A 23,236-nucleotide genomic window follows, 5' to 3' on the forward strand; every position below is an offset into this window, starting at 1 on the left:
TAACAAATAAAATTCATATATTATTTACAATTATGCAGTATTTATTGTTGATTAGAAGTCACTCTTAAAAATTCTTGTTTAATTAATAGGGCATAATGATACATAATTGTCTATTAGAAGAAAATTATAATGAGTTATGTTAATTGCAAAATATTAATTAGAGCTATAAGTTTAATTATTAATATTAATACTAATAATAATGGTAGATTTGAAATTTTATGTTAAAAAATTAATTGTTAGTAGTCAAAATTAAATATTTTAAAATAATATCACATTTTCAAAAATAAAGAATTCACATTCTACAAAATTTTAATTGATCCAAAAAAATGATTAAATATCATCATTATTTTATTAAAAAAAATTAGATTAATAATTACTAGTTTTTTGTAATCCTAATTTTCAATAATTTGCATAGAAGTATGGTTAAATACCCACAAATGCTTTACTCTTCTACTCTTTTTTCCATTTTAAATATAAAATTTGTTTCGATATCATTTGTATCAAAATGTTGGAAATTAAATAAGCCCAATGATAATGAAATAGTCGTGCAAAAAACTTCAAACAAATTAAAGTAACAAAATGACAACGAAATAACCATACCTAATACTTCAAATAAAAATAAAACAAAACAAAAATTCGTTTTAAGAAGCTCTCTTATCATATAAAACAAGATAGACATTGAATTTTAGATTCACACTTAGAATTACATAAATTTGCATAAAATAAATTATTGCAAACATTTTCCTACATCCATTAATATGTTTACCAAAATATGAAGAGCAAATCATAACATCTATACAGAACAACCATATCTGTACAATATTAATACCTTTCCACTTTATACACTACAAAAATTTAAAAATAAAAAAAAATATTGCCTATATATCAAAAAAAATAAGAATAAAAACAATATATACACACTAATTTTTTAGATGACAAAAACATTGCTACTCTAATTTTCCAAAGGGCAAAAAATATTCTCCTTTCTGAAGGTTTGATACAAAGACAATAACATCAAGTTCTTGACATGGTATTAAAGTAAGAATCAATCTTGCTTCCGCAAAATCATTTCTTTTCTTTCAGATTTTTTCCTCTTACCTCCTGAACTTGAATTCAAATTTTCTTACCATGAATTCTCTGCATTCTATTGTCAATCTTTCAGATGACTCTTCTAGCCCATATTTTCTTCATCCCAGTGATAATCTAGGTGCTCTCTTGGTCTCGAAAATTTTTGTGGGAGACAATTACAATGCTTGGATTCACTTAATCACCATATCCTTGACTATCAAGAACAAGGTAGCCTTTATTGATGGTTCGATCACTGCTCCTCCTACTGATCAGTGTGTAAATCACACTACTTGGTTGCATGCCAACAACTTGGTACTTTCTTGGCTCATGAATTCTATTTCTAAAGACATAAGAAATAGCTTGTTTTATGTTGCATCTGCTGTAGATCTACGGAATGAGTTAAAAACTAGATATTTGAGAAGTGATGGCCCAAGAGTTTTTCATCTTTGAAAAATATTTAGGTTGTATAAATGAAGGTTTATCATCAATTACAATGTATTTTAGTGCCTTTAAGACTATTTGGGACGAATATGTCAATTATAGGCCATTCCCAACGTGTATTTGTGGAAAGATGGCTTCATGTACTTGTGATTTGTTCAATTTCTTGCTACTTCAACAGCAATCAGATCATGTCTTGAAGTTTCTTGTTGGCTTAAATGATTCCTATGCTTCAATAAAGAGTCAATTATTGCTTGTTGTTCCATTGCCTAGCATGGTTGAAGTGTTTTCTTTGCTGCTTCAAGAGGAAAGTCAAGGGTAACTTACCAATTCTGAAAGCACTGAAACACATGCTTTGTTAGCAAAGCAATTTATTTAGCCTAATCAGCCTATTTGGTCCAAGTTCTCCAAAGAGGAGTCGAAGAAATCCTCATTGCATTGTACTCATTGTGGCTATAATGGTCATACAATTGACAACTATTTCCAATTGCATGGCTATCCCCTAAGATAGATTGACCTAAGGGAAAAAGAAATCCTCCCTCTGCACATGCAACCATTTCAACTAAAGAGGTTTACATTCAAAATAGTAATGAGAACCAATGGTTTTCTTCAATTGTTGAAGAGTTTAATAAGCTTCTAGCACTTGCCAATTCAAAGTCATCCACCCAGAATACTAATTCATCTACAGCAGCTGTTAATTTAGTCACTACTCCTCAGTTTTCTGGTAACACTTTTCCTCAATGTAATTCTGCTTCTGCCAAGTTAAATTCTAAATTTCTCCGGATCCTAGATACTAGTGCAACAAATCATATGATATGTTCACCTCTTCTATATTCCTTTATGCCTAAACCAATTACAATTACAAATTCTATTTCTCTTCTAAATATGAATTTTAAATTACATTAATGTGTTTATATGACAAGCGAACTTCGTAGAAAGTGTTTTTGTTTCATTTTATTTTTGTTTGAAGTGTTATGTACAATTAGTTCGTTGTCATTTTTCTACTTTAATTTCTTTGAAAAGTTCTACATAACTATTTCATTGTCATTAGGCCTATTTGGTTTCCATAAATGTCTTCTTCGAACATGTTAGTATTCATCAAAAGTCTTGAATTCCCTTTATTTCTTTGTAATTTTTTGAATCTCCCATTTTTCTTTCAAATTAATAACCCTTTTAGGAGGGAATTCATTTCAAAACATGCAAACCCAAATTATTCCAAACTACATCAACTTGATCCCAGGTTTCGGATACGTAGGCAGCTTGGCCCAAAAGGAGTATAGGTCCAGCCCAAAACATTTTTCCCTTTTTTCTCTTTTTAAACTAACTTTCAACTAGTTTTTTTCAAAAAGGGCGAATAGTGTAGCCTCCTTAGGGTTTAGCCCCCCGTATAGGTTTCATGAAATTTCATTTCTTTTTTTCCTATGAGACACACACACACACACACACAAGTGCAATAACAATTCCTCGAATGGGTGTTGATAGAGGTACTAAAAGGCTAATCATCATTAAGGTGGTTGGTTAATCACTTTCTCTACGCACAAATGTATTTTTGAACTCAAAAATATAATTTTAGAAGACCCTTTTTTCATTTTTTTTTTATTTTTCCCATATTAAAAAAAAAAAAAATTAAGTAACGACTCCATGTCATGTGATTCACCTTTTTTCACTGAAAGTCTTTCTTTCTTGATTGGAGGCAACCCCGTTCCTTTTTTCGACACCTCGAACGACTTCCGTAAGACTTGACTGGTTCCCTACTTCATCCCCTCTTTTTTTTTTTTCCCGCTAGTTTTATTTATCCTTGTATTCCCTCTATATGTTTGAATAAAATTTTCCTCAATTTAAAAAAAGAAAATTTCATTTTATTTAATATTAGAATATTGTAAATCCTAACTTGCACACAAATTTACTTAATTGCCTATGATCACCATAACTCTTTGCATTTTAAATGTAAAAATTATATAAAATTTATAAAATTAACTATTGTGCTATACTTAACATCCAAACATCATACTAATTCTTACATATTACATTACATAATTATATCATATACAAAGTACAATATGCATGAAGAAATGTATAACTGTAAGTATGATTTTAAGGAGGTAAGTATTGCAACTATGAAAAATGGTGATGTCATTATATTATTAGTTAATCCAAAGAGACTTAACGTCATATAGATATAAGTGTGAAATTTGAGAGATAAGTATAGGATTTAAAAAAAAAAAATGTTGATGTCGATCGAGAGAGAGACTTAACGTCATGTTGTCTCATGTCATGTAAGACTTGATTCCCTTAGGTACGAACATGCACAATAATTTTTTTTTTTTTTTGAACTAAAAGAGGGCGGCACCTTCATTTTTTTATTAACATACCCTCACTTTTGGTAGAGGAATATCGTGATTATAAGATAAAACAAAAGGGAGAGTACAGAAAAACCCTCCAAAAAAAAAAACCAACACTAGCAACCCACCAAACTAGGACAACAAAACTAAACATAATTAACAAAGAAGATAAAAACATAAATACAATCAAAATCAAATCAAATTACACCAAATGAAACTCTAGAGTTGAACTAACGACGAATAGAAACGAGACCCCACTTATCCATCTGAAGAATACCTTTTAGATAACGTGGTAGAAGATGTTGTTCTTCGTAGATTACATTGTTTTCCATTTCTCCTTCTTTAGTAAGAGAATCAGCCGCATTATTGCCTTCCCTATATTGATGCATCACTATGACATTCACTCCTTCTAACTCAACTTCGAGCTCCTCTCAAAATTCTCAAAGATACCACAAAGTACATCTACCTTTCCGAAGCCAATCAACTACAATTTGCGAGTTACTTTCAATAATCACATTAAAATAATGCAAACATTTGCACAAACGAATTCCTTCATTGATTGCTTTAAATTCCACACTATTATTCGTACAAGTTCCAAAATAACTTGAAAAAGCCGCTTTTACCATGCCATGACAATCCTGAATAATTCCTCCACTTCCTAAGTACCCGGATTGCCCCTCCAACTCCTATCACAATTAAGTTTTATCCACCCTTCTGGAGGTTTAACTCACGAAATAATTTTTCTAGACATGTCGCAAACTTCCCAATGCTTAATTTGAAACTCATTCAAAATCTTAATGTCTGATTTCTTCAATTTTTGAAAAGAATTGGTGCTCTTAACAATAAAACTAACCCAGAATTGAACACTTCTCTACATCTGATTACTCTTTCCATTCTCGCTTTATATTTTCGATTCCAGAGGCACCACATAATCAAACACGGAATCAGTCCGATTAAAATACCTTTAATAGACGACTTTTGAGTATAGTGGAACCAATTTGCCATTTTGTTTTTCCAGTGAAGGGATTGTTGGAAAAGAATCCCCAACGCCGCACTTGCCCGATGTGAAACCTCTGAAACCACCTCACCTAAAGAAAGAATAGGATCAATGTTTTCCTGGCTTCTCTAAACGCAGCAATGACAAGTCAATGCCATTAATATTCCTTTGGCTTGAATTCTATCATCTACAGCCAAACATCTAAACCAGGCTTTCCATAAACACATTGAGATTCTTCTGGGCAATAAAGAATGCCAAAACCAGTCATTCCACACAAAATTATCACTTCTGCTCCTCACTGCCTCCTAAGCCGTTTTGTAGAAAAATTACCGTCAGGCGCAAGCTTCCAAACAAAAATATCCTGCCCACTTTTACCCGTCGGCACCTGGTGCAAAATTTTCATTGTTTTATCGGCACCAGCCAATTCCAGTACTAAGTCAGAGTCCAATTATTATTCAGCTACTAATCCTTAATACATAGTTTCTTGTTCAAAATATCCTCAGTGCTCACAGATAATGGGTCTGACGACAGCTACCTGTCGAACCAAAAAGAAGAGTTCCCACCTCTCACCAAAATTTTAACATTATCCATAACTTTTGGAATTGTGACCATAATTGATTTCTAGAACCAAGAATCATTTGGTCTGCCCTTCCTTATTAATAAATGATCATTTTTACAATATTTAGCCCTGAAAAACTTGCCTACAGATTCTTAGACGTGAGCAATCTAAAGGCAAATTTCATGAGAAGAGATTTCTGAACTTCATTAAGATCTCTTAGGCCTAGACCCCCTTTCGAGGTAGGTTTACAAATTTTTCCCCTAGAGCGCCAATGAATCTTCCTTTTATCTTTCACCTCTCCCCATAAAAAAATAGAAAGAAGAGAGTTAATGTGAGAATATGTAACCTGCGAAACCTTAATAACAAACATCAAATGAATAGGCATGCTAGACAACACATGTTTTAATAAAATCAATCTTCCACCTAGCGAGAGCAACTTAGACTTTCACCCTGCAATTTTCTTTCTAATCTTCCCTACAAAAGGCTCCAATGTCCTAGAAGACAATTTTCTAGACACCAAAAGCGCACCCAAATATGTAACTGGAAATTTACCTTCCATGAAACCCGTGATTCTCAATAAACCACGCTTCCGAGCAGGAGAGATGTATTTCAAAAGGAATAATGCTAACTTTGTCTTACTGATTTTTTTACCCGACCACTTCTCATACATTTTCAAAGTGTAAACTAAATTTCTAATAAACCTCTTCCCACCATTGGTAAAAATAAGAATATCATCATCATATAACAACTGCAAAACCAATGGGGCCCCAATCGGATGATTAAATTGACCAATTCGACTAATCTCATAGTTTTTCCTAAGCAACCTTGTCAAAACCTCCTTCATTATGATGAATAAATAAGGAGAGTGTGGATCTCCTTGCCACAAGCCTCTCGTAGATTGAAAAAAACCCTTTAAAGGTTCCGTTCATCAAAACAAAAAACCATGGGGACTCCACACAATTTTTTATGAGCTTGCAAAATCTCTTAGAGAAATTAAAAGCCTTAAGAACCTCCAGAAAAAAATTCCAATTCATTTTTTCATAAGCCTTAGCTATATCGAGTTTTACCATCACATTGCCGCTAGCCATTTTTTTGTGCAAAGACTGAATCATTCCTTGAGTAAGTGTAATATTTTCAAAAATACTACGCCTTAGAATAAAAGTGCCTTGATCATGCGAGACCAACTTATCAACAACCTCAGTTAGTCTAAAAACAATAATCTTAGAATGAATTTAATAAGCCATGGAGCATAGACTAATAGGCCGGAATTTATCAAAACTAGAAGGATTATTCACTTTCAAAATCAAAACAATAAACAAAGAGGAAAAAAACTTAGAAAGAGTAGTGCCTTGAAAAAAATTCATTGTTGCATCCAAGAGATCTTTTTTTACAATGTCCCAATAAGATTTATAAAATTCAGAGTCAAATCCATCCAGTCTCAGACTGCTTTCTTTGGGAATAGAGAACACCATTTTTTAACTTCTTCTTCTATCAGTTCGGCGCAGAGGAAATTATTATCAACATCTAAAATTTGCCATTGAATTAACTCAGAGAGATTGCATGGTTCAATCGCTAAAGACTCTGAAATAAAATTCTAGAAAAAAATAGCTGCTTCATTATGAATTGCTTCCGCACCCTTCAATAACTTCCCGTCGTTCAGAACCATACGGTCTATACGACTCTTATTCCGCTTCTGATTGATAACTAAATGGAAGAATTTAGAGTTTTGATCCCCCTCAATCAACCTTTTTTTTTTTCGCAATTTTTCCTAAGCGAGATGCTTCCCTATTCTCCCACACCTGAATCTCCAACTTAGTAGTCAAATAATCAACTTCGATGTCCTCAGAAAAATCTACTTGTAGTTGATTTTTTAGATATTCCATCTTTTCCTCAAGAGCTTTTAAATTTTCTCTCACTCTCCCAAAGACATTTTTATTCCATGCACGTAATGCAACTTTAGTTCTCTTAAGGCGAATAGCAAGTTTCAAAATATCAGAGGCCAAGTCATTCCTGATTCAGGCATCTTTAACGCATGACAAAAACATATCATGCGAGCTCCACATATTCAAGAACCGAAATAGGTAAGGGCCATGCCGAGAGAAAGGCGTATTTGTATACACTACCATAGGACTATGATCTGAGGATTTCCCTCTCAGATATTTGAATTGAACCAAACCATATAGGTTGGAAAAAACATTATTAATAAGAACATGATCAAGCTTAGCCCAACTACGAGCCACCCCTTCATGGTCATTGCACCACAACATTCATGAGCCTGTGTTTGATAAATCAAAGAGACCATAATGATATAAGCAGTCATTAAACTCCATCATAGGTAACAGTGGTCTTGGATTTCCAACAATTCTTTCGGTATTCATTCGAATAACATTAAAATTACCCAGGATCAACCAAGGAAAATCTGATTGACACTCCTCCAGTTGCCGCTATAACTCTCTTCTTTCAACATAAGAACATTTGGCATAGACAAAACTGACTAAAATTCTTTGTCCATCCTTAAAAAACCACCCGGAAATCTTCTAAGTCATGATTGAAATCACCTCAAAGACATCTATATCCATCCAAAACAGCCACAATTTACCCTGATTTTCATTAGATATAAAATGGTAATAATTCAGAAAATTACCCAGCATTACCATTTGTTCCTTAGCCACGAAAGGTTCTGAAATAGCAAACAACCCAACATTAAATTTTTTAATTAGTTTCTTTAACCTGCCTCTAGATCTGCCCAGCCCCCTAATATTTCAGAAAAGAATTGAATCATTCATAACTTTAATTTATGCGGTCAGATGAGAACCCTCTGAGATTTCCTCACATAATTTTTTACGGAAATCCATCCCTGCCCTGTATCAGGCTCATACATTTTTTCTTTGCCCCTTAAAACTAATATTTCACCTTCCTCCCTCTCGGACGAATAACCCCGAGCCAATTCCTCCCGATTCAAACCTTGGTCCCCACCTTCAATCAGTTTAAAACTATCCACATGATCCACTTCCTTTTGAGATATAGGTTCATCATTTGAAACTCGAGGATCATCATCACACCCAACTTCCTCACACTCCCCTTCCTTCCTCTCTATTGAACCTTAATTCCCATAATTTTCCAATCCTCTCTGCGGTATATCATAGTTTTGCCTTGCATGATCCTTTTTTCCTTGAACCACAGGAATTTGTGCTATTTCAGGGCCCCTATCATTAATCTGCTTCGTCATATGCACATTACTGGGTCCTGTTTCTTGCGCCACCTTCTTTGCCCCTTTATCTATGTTGGTATCAGTTTCTATTATACTGTCATTAGTCTTTGGTTTTCATATCTTTTTTTCTTTATATTTTTCTTCCTTCCTTCGCTTCTCTCCCACCTTGCAAACAATCGAGGTATGTCTTTGCCTGCAACATTTAGAACAGAAAAAACTCATCTTTTCATATTTGGCTTCTTGCCAAATACATTGTTTCGAAGATAAAACAATAGGAAATCCTTTTACCGGTTCCATTGTTAGGTCAACTTCCACGCAAATACGTGCCCCCAATGTTCTTGTACAGTTGATTGTTGCATTATCAGTTCCTAGATAACGACCAAAATGACTCACTATTATTTGAAGAAAATTCGTTCGGTAAAGATGCATTGGTAACCCCTGTAAGAAAATCCATTGAGGAGCCAATGGAGATTCTTTTTTAGTATCAAAATCTTTCGTCCACTTGAACAACTGAAAAGAATTGCCTTCCATAGTTTTACCTTCCTTTGCCCAACCATGCAGAAAGTCATGTTCGTTTTTCATGTGAATTAATACGTGATAGTCATCAATAACACTAATCATTGTAATATCCGTCAAACCCCACGTTTTCATAATCCTTTGCCCAACTATGCAGAAAGTCACATTCGTTTTTCATGTGAATTAATATGTGATAGTCATCAATAACATTGATCGTTGTAATATCCGTCAAACCCCACATTTTCACAATCGATAACCGAATTTTATTAATAAATGACCGATTCCTAAAAATTTTCATTACTAATGCAAAAAAAAAATTCTTCCTCGGCCTTAACTATCTCTGCTTCTGAGAAAATAAATCTCAATTCCCTATTGATATTGATGCACAATCTCATAAGAATTTTGAATGCAAACATCTCCATTTTTTTACTCACAACTTGCGCATACGACTGCACCCCGGGACTAGCCTGGATGGCATTCCCCGCCGACGGTGTGGCCATCGGCAAGGGACGACACTAGATTGCAATATATTGAGATTAAAGTTAAACTTTTCTAAATGGAAAAGAGATTGACCTGCATTGTTTCGCATCTCCCTGAGCAGCGACGGCGTGCAGTTTTCGTGATCTGTCCTCGACGACGACGACTCGTAGTTTTGTCACAAATCGTTGTTCTGTGCTACCACTTGTGCGTCTCCCCGGAAACAAAAACCTTGAGTCTTGGCATTCGCTTCGCAGGGAAAAACGGTGATGAAGAGGGGAGAATGCAGTGGCGGCGCTGGTGAGGCGGGGGTCGTTGGGGTAGGGTGGAAGTGGGCGAGGTCAGAGAGGAGGCCGAGGTTGTTGGGGAGGGAGGGAGCCGGCGATGGTGGTGTAGTTGAGGGTTTCTAGCACCGATGGTGAGGCGGGGGTCATCGGGGGCGGGGGCGCAGATCCTGGCCAAGACTCGTGGTCGTATGTGAGGGAGCCGGCGATGCGAGCGTTCGATTCTGGAGACGGTGGTGCGGCGGGGGTAGTCGGGGGCGGGGCTGCAGTACTATTCTTTTCAGCAGGGAGTGGCAGAGAGTGTTTGCCGGAGATGGGCGGTGTCACGGCTTGTTGCTGCTACTGTGCAGGGGCGGGGGCTGCTGGGGGATCTCGTTAGGAATAGAGGAGCCTAGAGAGGAAGCCGACATTGGTGACGACGACAGTGGCTATGGCGGCAAGGCAGCGATGGGCGTGAGGACGATGAGGTGGTGACAACGGTGACAAGGTAGCGACGACAACAAGGTGGCAATGGGCGCGACGGCGGCGAGAGAGACTCTCAGGTGTGGCTGTGGCTATGTGTGGCGATGGCGAGGCAGAGAGAATTGCTTGTGCACAATAATTAAATTAAAGAAAAAAAAAAAAAACCCACACCCAAACATAACTTCGCCTATATATTTTTTTTTTAAAAAAGTCATTTATCTCTGCATTTGTATGTTTTATGCTAGTAAAGATTCATGCATAATTTAAGTTATATCAAATTATGCCAATTAAAAATGTGTAACTCTCACATGTCGGAATTTTTATGGCACAACCTAATTTTTTGAATATCAAAATTTCTTTTTATGAATTAATGTCAACTAAGAGTGCAACTTTCAATCATTGTAAAAATTTCAACAACTAGCACAAAAAAAACTGTCGACAAATTTCAAACAATTTTATAAGTTAACAAAAAAAAATAATAATAAATCTTTTAAAAACACTCATTATTGCTAATATAATTAATATTATGAATATAATAATAATAATAATAATAATAATAATAATAATAATAAGCATATAATACTTTTAGAAAATGTATAATTATAAACTATTATTAATTTAAAGTTATTAATTAATATTTTCAATTTAATTAATAGGGGAAAATATTAACATAAATTAATAATCATTTATTATATTATTATGTAACATCATATTTTACTGTTTATTAGAAGATAAATTATATTGGCTTAATCTATTAATTAGAAAACATTAATTAAAACTATAAATTTAATTAATAATCTTATTAGGAAAAATGAATAATGATGGTAAAAGTAATTTTTTATGTTTCAAAATTTAATTTTTAAATATAAAAATTATAATAGTGAAAAATAATATGCCATTTTTCAATAATCATAAAGAATTAACATTCTATTCTATTTTAATTAGTCCAAATTTTTTGATTAATCATTATTATTATTTTATTAAAAAATTAGAATAATAGGGCTTTCAATTACAATCAGTATTGATGATATAATTAGTCGCAACGTTCCAAAGAAGGGTCCGGAATAGTAAGAAATAATAATATTAAAAGTTCGATAGAGTCGACACTAGCATTTTATTTACCTAGGTGCGGTTAGTTCACCTAATTACTAATTGTTGATTGGTCTTTAGACTAATCATAGGCCAAGAAACTAATAGTCTCGATCTACATTTACCAAAGTTGGGATCGAAAGTTTAGTTATGCGAGGGGACACTACTAGCACCCCCTACAACTCGTTCTACAAATGGTACCTAATTAATTATGAATTATTCCTAAATCAGATCTAATGGTTATTAATTAACTTATTCAAAATAAATAAATAAATATTAGAAAATTTGAAGGAAAAATGAAAAAAATAAAAATAAAGTGCGATTTAGGAATGTCTAATAAGACTTTCAAAGGAGGAGATCTTATCAGATAACCCCCCCCCCCCTTAAAACTTATATATATATATATATATATATATATATATATATATGTGAGGTCTAAAATATCTTTTTATCATTTATTTAATCATTAAGATGCACATACACAAAAATATTTTATATATATATAATAAAAAATCATTAAACTTGAGCTATAGATAATAATAAAAATTATTCCCATATTTTTTCAAAATTTTTAAATAAACTTCTAAAAATGTCCCTACATTTTTCTAAAATTTTCTATGATTTTTAAAGACTTTTCTTCTTTTTTGGTATTTTTATTTTCCCATTTTTTTATTATCCGAGTCAAAATAACTCAAATAATTTTAATTTATTTTTTCTAATTTTTAAAAATATTTTTACGATTTTTTACTATTTTTTCCTAATTTTTAAAAAAATTAACAAAAACAATTAAAAATCAGTTTTTATAAATTAAACTAAATCGACAATTCAAAAGTCAAGCTGAACCAATTTGGATAAGTGCATCACGTGTCCGCCCATAGTGGAGACACATGGCTTTATTTTTCTTTTTTTATTTTTTCATTTACTACAACAAGATGGCATCAACATGACATCATCTATTGGTGATTTTTTATTTTTATTTTTTAAAATTTTCTATAGCAGGGGTGACGTCATTGATGTCACCGCCCACGTGGCAATTTCTAATTGGCTCTGGGTATTTAATGCGGATTGCAGAATGTTGCTAGTTTTTAATTCTTTCTCGCTTTTTCTTTCTCTTTCTTCTTCTCTCAATATTGATTTATTGTCTGTCCCCTATTGACCTTCAGAAAGCCTCTATTTATAGGTGTGAGGGATTTAATCAATTTAATACTGATTAAGTCAATAAAAACTAAATTTAATCAATCAATATTTATTTCAATTTTCCTACATTTCTCACTTGTCTAATTGCTAGATTTTTCTTTTGCACGTTTGAATTTGAAACTGAAGATACTAGCTCACTTCTTTTATTTCTTTTTTTCCTTTTCTGTTTCTATTTTTATTTTTATTTTCAATGTGACAGTATTATATTAAGAAATATCTGTGTATTTTCTCATTTTATGAAATACAAATTTTGTCTAATTTTGTTATATAAGACCCGGACAAAATGAAGTGTCTACATAATTAATAATTTTGTGAACATAAAAATTAAATATCTAATATTATTTACAGACTATGGATTATAATATATTATTGTTAATTAGAAGTCACTGGTAAATAATTATTGTTCATTTAATAGGGGATAATATTAAACTAAATTAATGATACATTATTATCTATTAGAAGACAATTATAATGAATTATATTAACTACAAAATATTAATTAATACTATAATTTTAATTAATAATACTAATAAAAATGATAAATTAGATATTTTTTTATGTTGAAAAATTAATTGTTACTAGCCAAAATTAAATGTTTAAAAATAATATCACATTTTCAACAATAAAGAATTCATACTACAAAATTTCAATCAATCAATCAAAAAAAAAAAAAAAGTGATAAAATATAATCATTATCTCATAAGAGGCTAGAATTAGATTATTACTTACTAGTTTTTTAATTTGTAATCCCAATTTTTAATAATTTGCATGGAAGTATAGTTAACAGCTTACAATTACTTTACTCTTCTATTTTTTTTTTTTTTCATTTTAAATATAAAATTTATTATGAAATTATAAAATCAATTTTTTTCGAGTCATTCGTAATTAGACAGTCGAGCGAGGTATAACATTAAATATATACCAACATGCTAAAAGAAGACATTCACGTAAATCAAATAGATCCAATGACAATGAAACAGTCGTGAATATTTCGAACAAATTAAAAAAGTAAAATGATAACGAAATAATCGTGACTAACACTCGAAACAAAGTATGAATAAGAGCAAAACATAACTATATATAACAACCATGTCTCTATAATATCAATATCTTTCCACTTTATATGCTACAAATATTTTAAAAAATAAAAATAAAGAAAATATTGCCTATGTGTCAGAAAGAACAAAAAGGAAAAAAAAAAATTTTTGAGCTGACAAAAAACCTACTACTCTAATTTCCTAAATAACAAGCCATCAACTATTCTTCCTCTTTAAAAAAATTTATCTCTATTCTTTGAGATTTATTAAATAAGGAATAAACAGAATGGAATCAAATTCCTCACCTTCTTTTTTCAACCAATTTTCCTTAGTATGTAAATAAGAATTTAATATTATTTTTTTCTGATAATATTGAAAAAATGTTTTCCACCTTTACTGTACCGGAATGTATGGTATGCTCTATGAGAACGATGTTTTTTTTTTCAAAGAATAATTAAACGTTGGACTGACCAAGCTTTTCATCATCATCTAACGAACTCTCCGACGAATGGTTGGTTTCTTCTTTATCATCATCTTCAATCCCTAAAACGCTTTCGGTGAGGTCTTTCGCTCTCTGAGATTGCTCTTCCCAATCTGTTCGACATAGAACCACAAGCATCGCCACCGCACACGACGCTTGCGCCGCCAGCAGGCCCAACCACAGCCCCTTAAAATCGTACCCAGCGAAGAACCCTAACCAAGTCGCCACCGGCATTCCCACCAGATAGAAACACCAAAGGTTTATGTTCGCTCCCATTTTGGGCCTCGCGGTTCCCCTCAGAGCGCCACATCCCGTCGTTTGCGGGCAATTTCCGAGCTCGCACAGCCCGATTATGGGCAGAACTGTCGCCGTTAACGCCAAGATGTCGGCGTCGGTCGTGAACATCGTCGCCCAAGTTTTCCTCACCGTCAGGGCGAAGAAAAGGGCAGCGATTCCGAGGGCGAAGCTGAAAGAGAGCCCGACGATGGCGGCGAGTTTCGCTCTCGCCGGCCGGTTGGCTCCGAGTTCGTTTCCTACGCGGGTCGACACACTGAAGCTCAGAGAAGACGGGAAAATGTAGATCAGCGACGTGGTTTGAATTAAAATACCCATTGAAGCGACTGTGGCGGTGGGGTTCACTAGCAATCCGCACAATAAGATCATGATTTCGTACCACCACCACTCTAGACACACGGAAACGCAGGTCGGAACGGCCAAATTGACCAGGGATTTGCAGCGCTTCAGACTCTGTAAAGGAATTGTTCCGCACCAGGTTTTCCTGTAGACGCCGGAGAGGAGAATGTAGAGAAGCAGAGACAGCACGAGGTTGAAATTGGTCCAAACTCCAGATAGCGCGACACCTTTTGTTCCCAAATTGAGGACTGAAACTAGGAGATAATTAATGGGAAAGTGGAGAAAAATGGCAAGGATTGCACAGTAAGTGAGAGGCATCGTTATCGACTGAGTCCTGAGGTAGATTCGCAGGGGATGGAGAAAGGATTGGACGAGGAGATCGGGGAGGGAGAACAGAATGTAGGATTGAGCTTCGGCGGCGATGTCGCTGTCTTGGCCACAGAAAAGCAGGATCCTCTGCATGTTGAGCCAGAGGAAGCCAATTGGAATTGAGGTCAGCAGGAGCAAAAAGACAGTTCTTTGCAGCGTGACGCCGAGGAGCTTGAATTTCTTAGCGCCGAAGGCCTGGCCGCAAATGGGTTCCATTCCCATGGCGAGTCCGGAGAGAATCGAGTAGCCGGTGATGTTGGCGAAGCCGATGGCTAGGGATCCGCCGGCCAAAGGTAGGTTGCCAAGGCGGCCGAGGAAGAGCATCGAAATCAAAGAGCGAGAGAAGAGGAGGAGGCCCGTGAGGACCATGGGCAGAGCAATGTTTGCAATGCGCCCTGCTTCTGTAATGGCGACAGAGAGATGGGTTTTGTTGGAGTTTTCGCGTTCTCTATAACTCCGCAGGTTTTGGTTCTGTTCTGGGTTTTCATCGCGATGGTGCTGACGACCATGGCAGTGATCCTCCTGTGCTGGAGTTTTGCGAGGGCTTTGGCTCTGTTCTTGGTTTAGACGTTGAGGATGATCATGGCGATTCTCTGTTGGTGTTTTGGGGATCAAAGGAGCAGTGATGTGCGAGTGGGGTTCTCCTGGTTCGGCGGGGGAGGAGAATGGGAACATGGTAGTGGGGTTTAGGAGGGGTTTTGCGTGTTGGAAGCGTGATGTCTTGGGGTTTTAAAGAGGAATTTTTGGGTTCGGAGAAAAACAGAGCAATTAAATGAGAAGAAAATTGAGATCAGCAAACGGGTCAAAGTTTCCAATTGATATAAATTCTATATCTTATTTCTTGATTTTAATTTCAGAGTTTGGAATGTGTAGATTTCTAGCGCCTTTTCACGACCGGCGGAAGCTCTCTGTTTTGGCATGTTCTCACAAAGGATACTTCGCAGATACAGAGCAAGCAAACTAATAAAGCTGCATTGACTGCTTCCCCTTAAATTTTGTAATTTCAATAAAACAAAAATTAAGTTAAAAGAGAATACTCAAAAAAAAGAAGGTAAATTACTGTATGATTATATTCTCCTAATTGTATTTATGTCTTAAGTTTTAAATCGAGGCATTTAACACATTAAGGTTGAAGAAAAAGTGTACTTTTATAACTGGAACTTAGCAAGTACACTTTATTTTTTTTTGTAATATTATTTTTTAAAAAAAAAATATTTATTTTTTCACTCTTTGATAACTCCCAAAATTAATTTAACTTTTAAACTCTTAGGTAATCAAAAGCTACGACTTTTTTGAGTTTGTCCAGGAGACTCTAGAAACTTTTAATTGATTATTGAAAATAATGTCGTAACAAAAAATGAAAATATGGAACTTAGGGATTATAACTCTTATTTATTTTGTTGGACTTTAAGAATGTATATTATGCTTGAGCAAGGATCGGTCAATCGACAATCAATACCCCTTCTTAAAGTCATTCCTTTTTTTTTTTTTTTTAAGTGCTAACATAAATTTAATAACGTGAAATTGCCGCAATTAAACCATTGGAATATTTTTCAGGAATTGCAAGTGCTATAATTGGTATCTTTTATTTTTTCTAAAAGGATATTCTAAAATATGACAAAATTTTCTAATATTTGAGTGTGAACCTCCAATATATTCATATTGAGGGGGATCGATTTCAGATATTTATATCAATTTGTCTTAAATTTATATATGTGTAGGTTAATTGAGGGTTGACCCGTATTTGGTAAAAACCAAATTCATCATATAATGGTAAACATTTATTTCAAATTCGTAAACTGAACATTGTTACTAAGATAGAGAATAAAACTTGTTTTAGCATCCACTTATCATTTTTTTATTAAATTGGAGGTCATTCCCAACTCGATATGGGCAAAAAAGTCATTTTACAAAATGTTGTCAAGTCTTACTCACATAGCTTCATTGAAGTTAAGGCAATTGATGATCATACTTTTGCTCGGTTATGATATTGCAATTTTTTGCAACATCAATAAGTTAAATGCTAGAATTTAAAGCACAAGAAGTAATGTCATTCTAAGAATTAGCGGCTTAATATAGTCTAAGAGTTATATAGGGATTTAATAACTTCAATAACAACAAAAAAGTAACTCTCAAAAAAAAAATTTGCTTTCTTATCTAATATAAAATATGTTTCCAAATAATATTTCTATAGCTGTCAAAAATCGAACTGCTTTTGTGGATCGTCCTTTGACCGTGACAAGAGCACATCCCGGATCCTCCAAGCTATTATTATTTGATTCATTTTAGATGGTTATGGTCGAAGGACAGTTCACAAAAGTCGTTCGATTTTTGGCAACAACAATTTCCATGATAGTAAATTCCTTGCCTATTTTGTTATGAGTTAATTTAAATGCTTACACATTTATATTAGCTATCAAATTATAATAGACTATTATGATCATTCTATATTTAAAAAAAAAAAAAAAAATTTGTAACCGTAATCTAACCTAAAATTATTGACCATTCTTTATTAAAAATAAATCTATTTATTAATCATACGAACCTTTCCTCCGTATTCATCTCAAAAGAGTATTATTTATAATGTAAATTTCATGTTGTTGGGGGCATTTTGATAATTAAAGCTTGAGATTTTAATGCAATAATCTTATCCATTGTTTCCTTTTATGGGCACAAAAAACAACAAATAAGAAATAATATTGTGACATATTTTTCTCATGTAATATTGAATAATAATAATAATAATAATTGTTCAGGTTAAGTCAAGTATACCAAAGGAGTATATTACTTGTCACTCCATTAATTTAAGAAAGTTACAAAGAAGTTTATATTTAATAATCTCATGGGATTGATTGTTTCCAATTAAGAAATATTATTTTATTTATTATAAAATATTTAATTTAATTTAAATTTATAATATATATATATTTAATAAAATCAAGGAAAAAATATTGATTGAAAATTGGTCAATCTGAATGTGTCTGCCTGTGGGCAGCATGAAGAACGTTTAGGGTTGAGCATGGGAGCTTGATGGGTTATAGTGACGTGGCCTTGACTAGCCTTAAACTGAACCAATGCAGCTCCTTGCTTTTGTCCAGCTGGAATGTCCGCCATTCCGATGGTTTTTCCCTTGACTTTTTCTCCTTTCTTTAATTTTATTTTAGTAATAGGTCTGATTCTTTTGAGAGATTATGGTAGGTTAAAAGGTAAAAAATAATTCTTACTAATATTCTCTTAAAGTTTTTTCACCCATCAAGTTAATTTATTCGCGTTGATTATTAGCCTTATCACTAAATTCATATTACCAATTTTGAATTAAATAATTTTATGTACAAACACTCAACTTTTAAGTTTGATTCAGTCTATCAAGTCTAATTCGACTTTATTAAACTTAGTCAATTCTAATTCAAGTTTGTTAAACAAACCCAAATCAAACCTACAGTCGAGCTGCTCACGAATCAAAATAAGTCGATCTCATTCATGCTCAAGGTCGACTTGTTTACTAAACGAACCTAAATGAATTCTTACTGATATGCCCATAATAAATCACGCTAATGAGGGCAGGTCAACGCCTATCTCGCACTTTCTCCGGGTCTGATATTTTGACGAGTAATTTGCTCCAATCCAATAAAGAGGGGGAGAGATCCACGCCAATGGCTTTAATAGTCGAGTAATAGGTGCACGCACTTATGGCTGGGGAGCGATTCACGCCCCCGTGTAATACATTCGAGCCAACTTATGGTCAACTCGAGCCCCTATAAGAAGGGATCTGAAGAGAAGGCCAAGGTAAGCGATTCAACACAATTATATTGTTGCATTCAGCCTCTCTAAAAGCATTCCTCTTACTTAGGCATCAGAGCAATCCCTCGGAGTACACCCCGGGTCCTCCAAGCCTTTCTTTTCTTCCTCTTCTAGGTCAAAGGGAGTCGAAGGAACATCCCTGCTATTTTACCCCGCAACAGTTGGTGCCGTATGTGGGAACTGCTTTTAGGAGGCGATATTATCTTGCTCGCGACTTTCAACATACCAACAATGCCAACCTCACGCAATTCTACCTCCCTCCCTGCTACAAAAGAACCATCCCAATCCATCAAATCCACGCCTGCGGAATCATCGGGTGTCAGTAGGGAGGAGTTCCTTGCTTTCCAGAAGGAAATGAAGGACATGCTCAACCAACTCTTACAACAAAAGGGTCAAGAAGGGCACGTCGTCCCCAACCGCAAGAGAATCCCAGCGCAAATAGGCAAGCTAACAAACCAGTGGAGAAAGAGGAGAAAACTCAACTCAACAAGAAGGTAGAAGATGCAAATAGCGTGGACGTCAACCAACAAAGATCCACGGAGCTTGAAGAAAGAATCAAGAAGATAGATCATATAGAGAAGATGATGAAAGAGGGCAAGAACAAACCCTACCACGGGGAAGCATCCCTAAGGTCTTCGGAGCTGCCATTCAATAAAGAAATTATGGAGGCTCCATTGCCAAGTAGATTCAAGATGCCCACTTTTGACAGGTACGAGGGTTTATCTGACCCAATTGATCACCTAAATAATTTTAAAATGTTGATGCAATTGCAAGGAGCTCTAAAAGCAATTATGTGTCGAGCTTTTGCGACTACCCTTAAGGGTACTTCCAGAGATTGGTACCGCACATTGCGACCCGGATCCATCGGCTCCTTCTCAGACATGGAACAACTCTTCACTGGCCACTTCCTTAGCAGTTGGAGAGTTGCTAAAACAATTGGCCATCTCATGAGCATGGCGCAAGGAGAGCAGGAAACTTTTAAAGATTTTATACATCGCTTCAACACGGCAACCCTAGAGATCCGCAACTTAGACATGGGGGTGGCATTAGCAGCCCTGACGACGGCTCTCCAGCTTGGAAGCTTCTTATACTCATTGGGGAAAAAGTCGCCGGTAGACATGGGGGAGCTGATGGTCCGAGCACAGAAGTACATCAATTTGGAGGAGATGATGGATACGAGAGGAAGTCGCCTAGAGCGGAAAAGGAAAAACAGTAGCAGAGAAACAGGGGATCCCTTTAGATCCGCAAAAAGACACAAGACTAGTGCGTTGCACCCGGGTCAAAAGATGAGAGGACAGCACAACAAGTTCTCCATTTACACACCCCTGAATGTACCGCGCTTAGAGTTACTGATGCAGATCAAAAAGAAGGACTACATCTCGTGGCCTGAACTTATGCGAACGCCTTTACATAAGCGGAACATGTCCAAGTTCTGCGCATTCCATAGGGATCACGGCCATGATACAGAAGAATGCATTCAGTTGAAGAAAGAAATTGAAGTCTTAATAAGAAGGGGACATCTGTCAAAGTTTATCAAGAAAGAAAATCCACAAAGGGAACCACTCGAGCAGAGAAGGCATTGTGCAAAAGAGAAGGGAGAGCAGGTCATTAGGGAAATTGCGGTGATCTTCGGAGGATTCGCCAGTGGAGGAGATAGCGGGAGTGCACGTAAAAGATATGCTAAACAGGTGCTGACGATGGAGAAGGGGGAAACCAATAGCAAACGAAACAGAAGAGATGACATCATAACCTTTGACAACGGAGACGAAGAAGGGGTGCAGCAACCACATGATGACGCACTAGTGCTCTCCCTACTCATGGCCAATTACATGGTCAGACGCATACTAATAGACAATGGGAGCTCGACCAACATTATGTTCAGGTTGGTCCTGGTTGGAATGAAGATCGGCAAGGAACGACTAAAGCCCGTCTCGACCCCCTTGGTAGGATTTGGGAGAGACACTGTTCACCCCTTGGGTACAATCACGTTACCCGTGACAATAGGGACGACCCCGCAGCAGGTAACGATGTTGACAGAATTCCTGGTGGTTGACCGACCTTCGGTATACAATGTCATCTTGGGTCACCCTTTCCTTAATGCAGTTCGGGCGGTGACATCAACGTACCACCTCAAAGTCAAATTCCTTACACCACAAGGGATAGGATTTGCCAAGGGAGATCAGGCAGCTGCTCAGAGTTGCTATGTAATGGCCTTGAAAGAGAAGATGGAGGCTAGAGAAGCTTTAACGGTGGAAGATCTAGAAGTAAGAGGAGAGTATCCCCAGATTAGTACAGTACATGAAGATATCAAGCACATACCCCTGAAGGGCCATAAAGAGAGAAGTATACAGATCGGGAATCACTTGCTCGACACTTTGAAAGCGGAGCTGACGGAACTCTTGGATGAATTCGCTGATTTGTTCGCGTGGTCGGCCGCGGACATGCCTGGCATTGATCCTGCTGTGATAGAGCACAGGTTGCAGGTCAACCCCGACCACCGACCTATGAAACAGAAAAAAAGGAGCTTCGCGATGGAGCGGATCAAAATAATCGACGAGGAAGTGACAAAACTGCTGCAGGCCAACTTCATCTGAGAAGTAGACTACCCGAAGTGGCTGAGCAACGTGGTCCTGGTAAGGAAGCCAAACGAAAAATGGCACACCTGCATAGACTTCACGGACTTGAACAAAGCGTGCCCGAAGGACAGCTTCCCCCTCCCTCGAATCGACCAGCTAGTGTACTCGACCTCAGGGCACGAGCTCCTCAGCTTCATGGATGCTTGCTCAGGGTACAATCAAATCCCCATGAGTCGAGTTGATGAGGAAAAAACTTCTTTTGTCACCAAAAGAGGCTTGTATTGTTACCGGATGATGCCTTTCGGTTTAAAAAATGCAGGGGCCACATATCAAAGGTTGGTGAACAAGTTTTTTAAAGACCATCCCGGAAAAACAATGGAAGCGTACGTGGACGATATGTTGGTGAAAAGCATGGAAGCAGGGCAACATTGTAAAGATTTGAGGGAAACGTTCGAGCTCCTTCGCCGGTACCACATGAAGTTGAACCCTTCAAAGTGTGTATTCAGTGTTTCTGCAGGAAAATTTCTAGGCTTTATGGTGACTCATAGAGGTATAGAAGCAAACCCGGATAAAATACAAGCGCTGCTAGAAATGGAAGCTCCAAGGACCAAAAAGGAGATCCAAGTTCTAACTGGGAGGATAGCCTCCCTCAGCAGGTTTATCTCCTGCTCAGGGGACAAAGGCTTACCTTTCTTTAGAGCACTACGGAAGAAGGGAGGATTCGAATGGGGGGAGGAACAAGTCATAGCCTTCGAACAGCTTAAGCAATACCTCGGATCCGCTCCTCTTTTAACAAAAGCAAAGAATGGGGAAGACCTCTATCTATATATAGCTTCCACGGAGAATGCCGTCAGCTCGGTCCTGGTCCGGGAAGAAGGCAGGAAGCATTAGCTGGTATATTACACAAGTAAGGTATTAAATGGTGCCGAGAAGAACTATTGCATGGTGGAGAAAGCCGCCTTCTCCCTTATCTGTGCGGCACGGAAGTTAAGACCTTATTTTCAAGCCCACAGGGTTGTCGTGTTAACAAACCTGCCAATGAGGCAAATTTTATAGCGGCCGGAGAGGTCGGGAAGGATGACGAAGTGGTCAATCGAATTAAGTGAGTTCGACATACAGTATCAAACAAGGCCCGCAGTCAAGGCTCAGGTACTAGCTGATTTTACAGCAGAAAGGCTCCCCAGGTCATCCACTAAGTCAAATGTATGGACACTGCATGTTGATGGGTCCTCTAATGCTACTAGAGGAGGATCCGAATTCATCCTTTCTGCCCCAGACCGCAATGAAACTCTCTTCTCACTAAAGCTGGAGTTCATAGCAACCAACAACGAGGCGGAGTACGAAGCTTTGTTAGCAGGCCTGCGGCTAGCAGAAGCATTAGGGGTGGCACAGATCAAAGTATTGAGTGATTCCCAGCTGGTGGTAGAGCAGCTTAAAGGAGAATTTGAGACTAGGGATCCAAGAATGAAGAAATATCTCTTTAAGGCCAGAGAATACACAGAGGCATTCGTTCAGTTCGACATAGAATACGTACCAAGGGCAGAGAACAAAAAGGCGGACGCACTCACGAAATTGGCTTCAGCAACCAGTTCGGAATGGAAATACACTATTTATCTTGAACGCATAGGGAAACCCTCATACGAGGGGGAAAGAATTAACTCAGTAGAGTCCAAAGTTAGCAAGGACGACTGGAGAGCGT

The 23,236-nt window shown here is 36.3% G+C and overlaps 3 protein-coding genes across 3 annotated transcripts; 2 read left to right on the forward strand and 1 right to left on the reverse strand.

Moving 5' to 3' along the window:
* Nucleotides 1-13,698: 13,698 nt before the first annotated feature.
* LOC131163797 (protein DETOXIFICATION 49-like) lies at nucleotides 13,699-16,030 on the reverse strand. Its single transcript, XM_058120552.1, has one exon. The coding sequence runs from the start codon at nucleotides 15,833-15,835 to the stop codon at nucleotides 14,132-14,134; it is 1,704 nt and encodes a 567-aa protein (XP_057976535.1). The 5' UTR covers nucleotides 15,836-16,030; the 3' UTR covers nucleotides 13,699-14,131.
* A 3,512-nt stretch (nucleotides 16,031-19,542) lies between these two features.
* LOC131163520 (uncharacterized) lies at nucleotides 19,543-20,587 on the forward strand. Its single transcript, XM_058120113.1, has 2 exons — nucleotides 19,543-20,390; nucleotides 20,500-20,587. The coding sequence occupies exons 1-2, from the start codon at nucleotides 19,543-19,545 to the stop codon at nucleotides 20,585-20,587; spliced, it is 936 nt and encodes a 311-aa protein (XP_057976096.1).
* Nucleotides 20,588-20,658: 71 nt separating this feature from the next.
* On the forward strand, nucleotides 20,659-21,555 carry LOC131163521 (uncharacterized). The gene has a single exon (XM_058120114.1). The coding sequence runs from the start codon at nucleotides 20,659-20,661 to the stop codon at nucleotides 21,553-21,555; it is 897 nt and encodes a 298-aa protein (XP_057976097.1).
* Nucleotides 21,556-23,236: the final 1,681 nt, after the last annotated feature.

The sequence above is a fragment of the Malania oleifera genome, chromosome 9, assembly GCF_029873635.1.
Source record: "Malania oleifera isolate guangnan ecotype guangnan chromosome 9, ASM2987363v1, whole genome shotgun sequence".
Lineage (NCBI taxonomy): Eukaryota > Viridiplantae > Streptophyta > Magnoliopsida > Santalales > Ximeniaceae > Malania > Malania oleifera.

What these genes read in the sequence shown, in the direction of transcription:
- LOC131163797 (XM_058120552.1), bottom strand. Translation starts at nt 15,835, where the DNA reads ATGTTCCCATTCTCCTCCCCCGCCGAACCAGGAGAACCCCACTCGCAC.
- LOC131163520 (XM_058120113.1), top strand. Translation starts at nt 19,543, where the DNA reads ATGATGAAAGAGGGCAAGAACAAACCCTACCACGGGGAAGCATCCCTA. An exon ending in CATAAGCGGAACATGTCCAA is followed by an intron (nt 20,391 to 20,499) that starts GTTCTGCGCATT and finishes AAGTTTATCAAG; the next exon opens with AAAGAAAATCCACAAAGGGA.
- LOC131163521 (XM_058120114.1), top strand. Translation starts at nt 20,659, where the DNA reads ATGGAGAAGGGGGAAACCAATAGCAAACGAAACAGAAGAGATGACATC.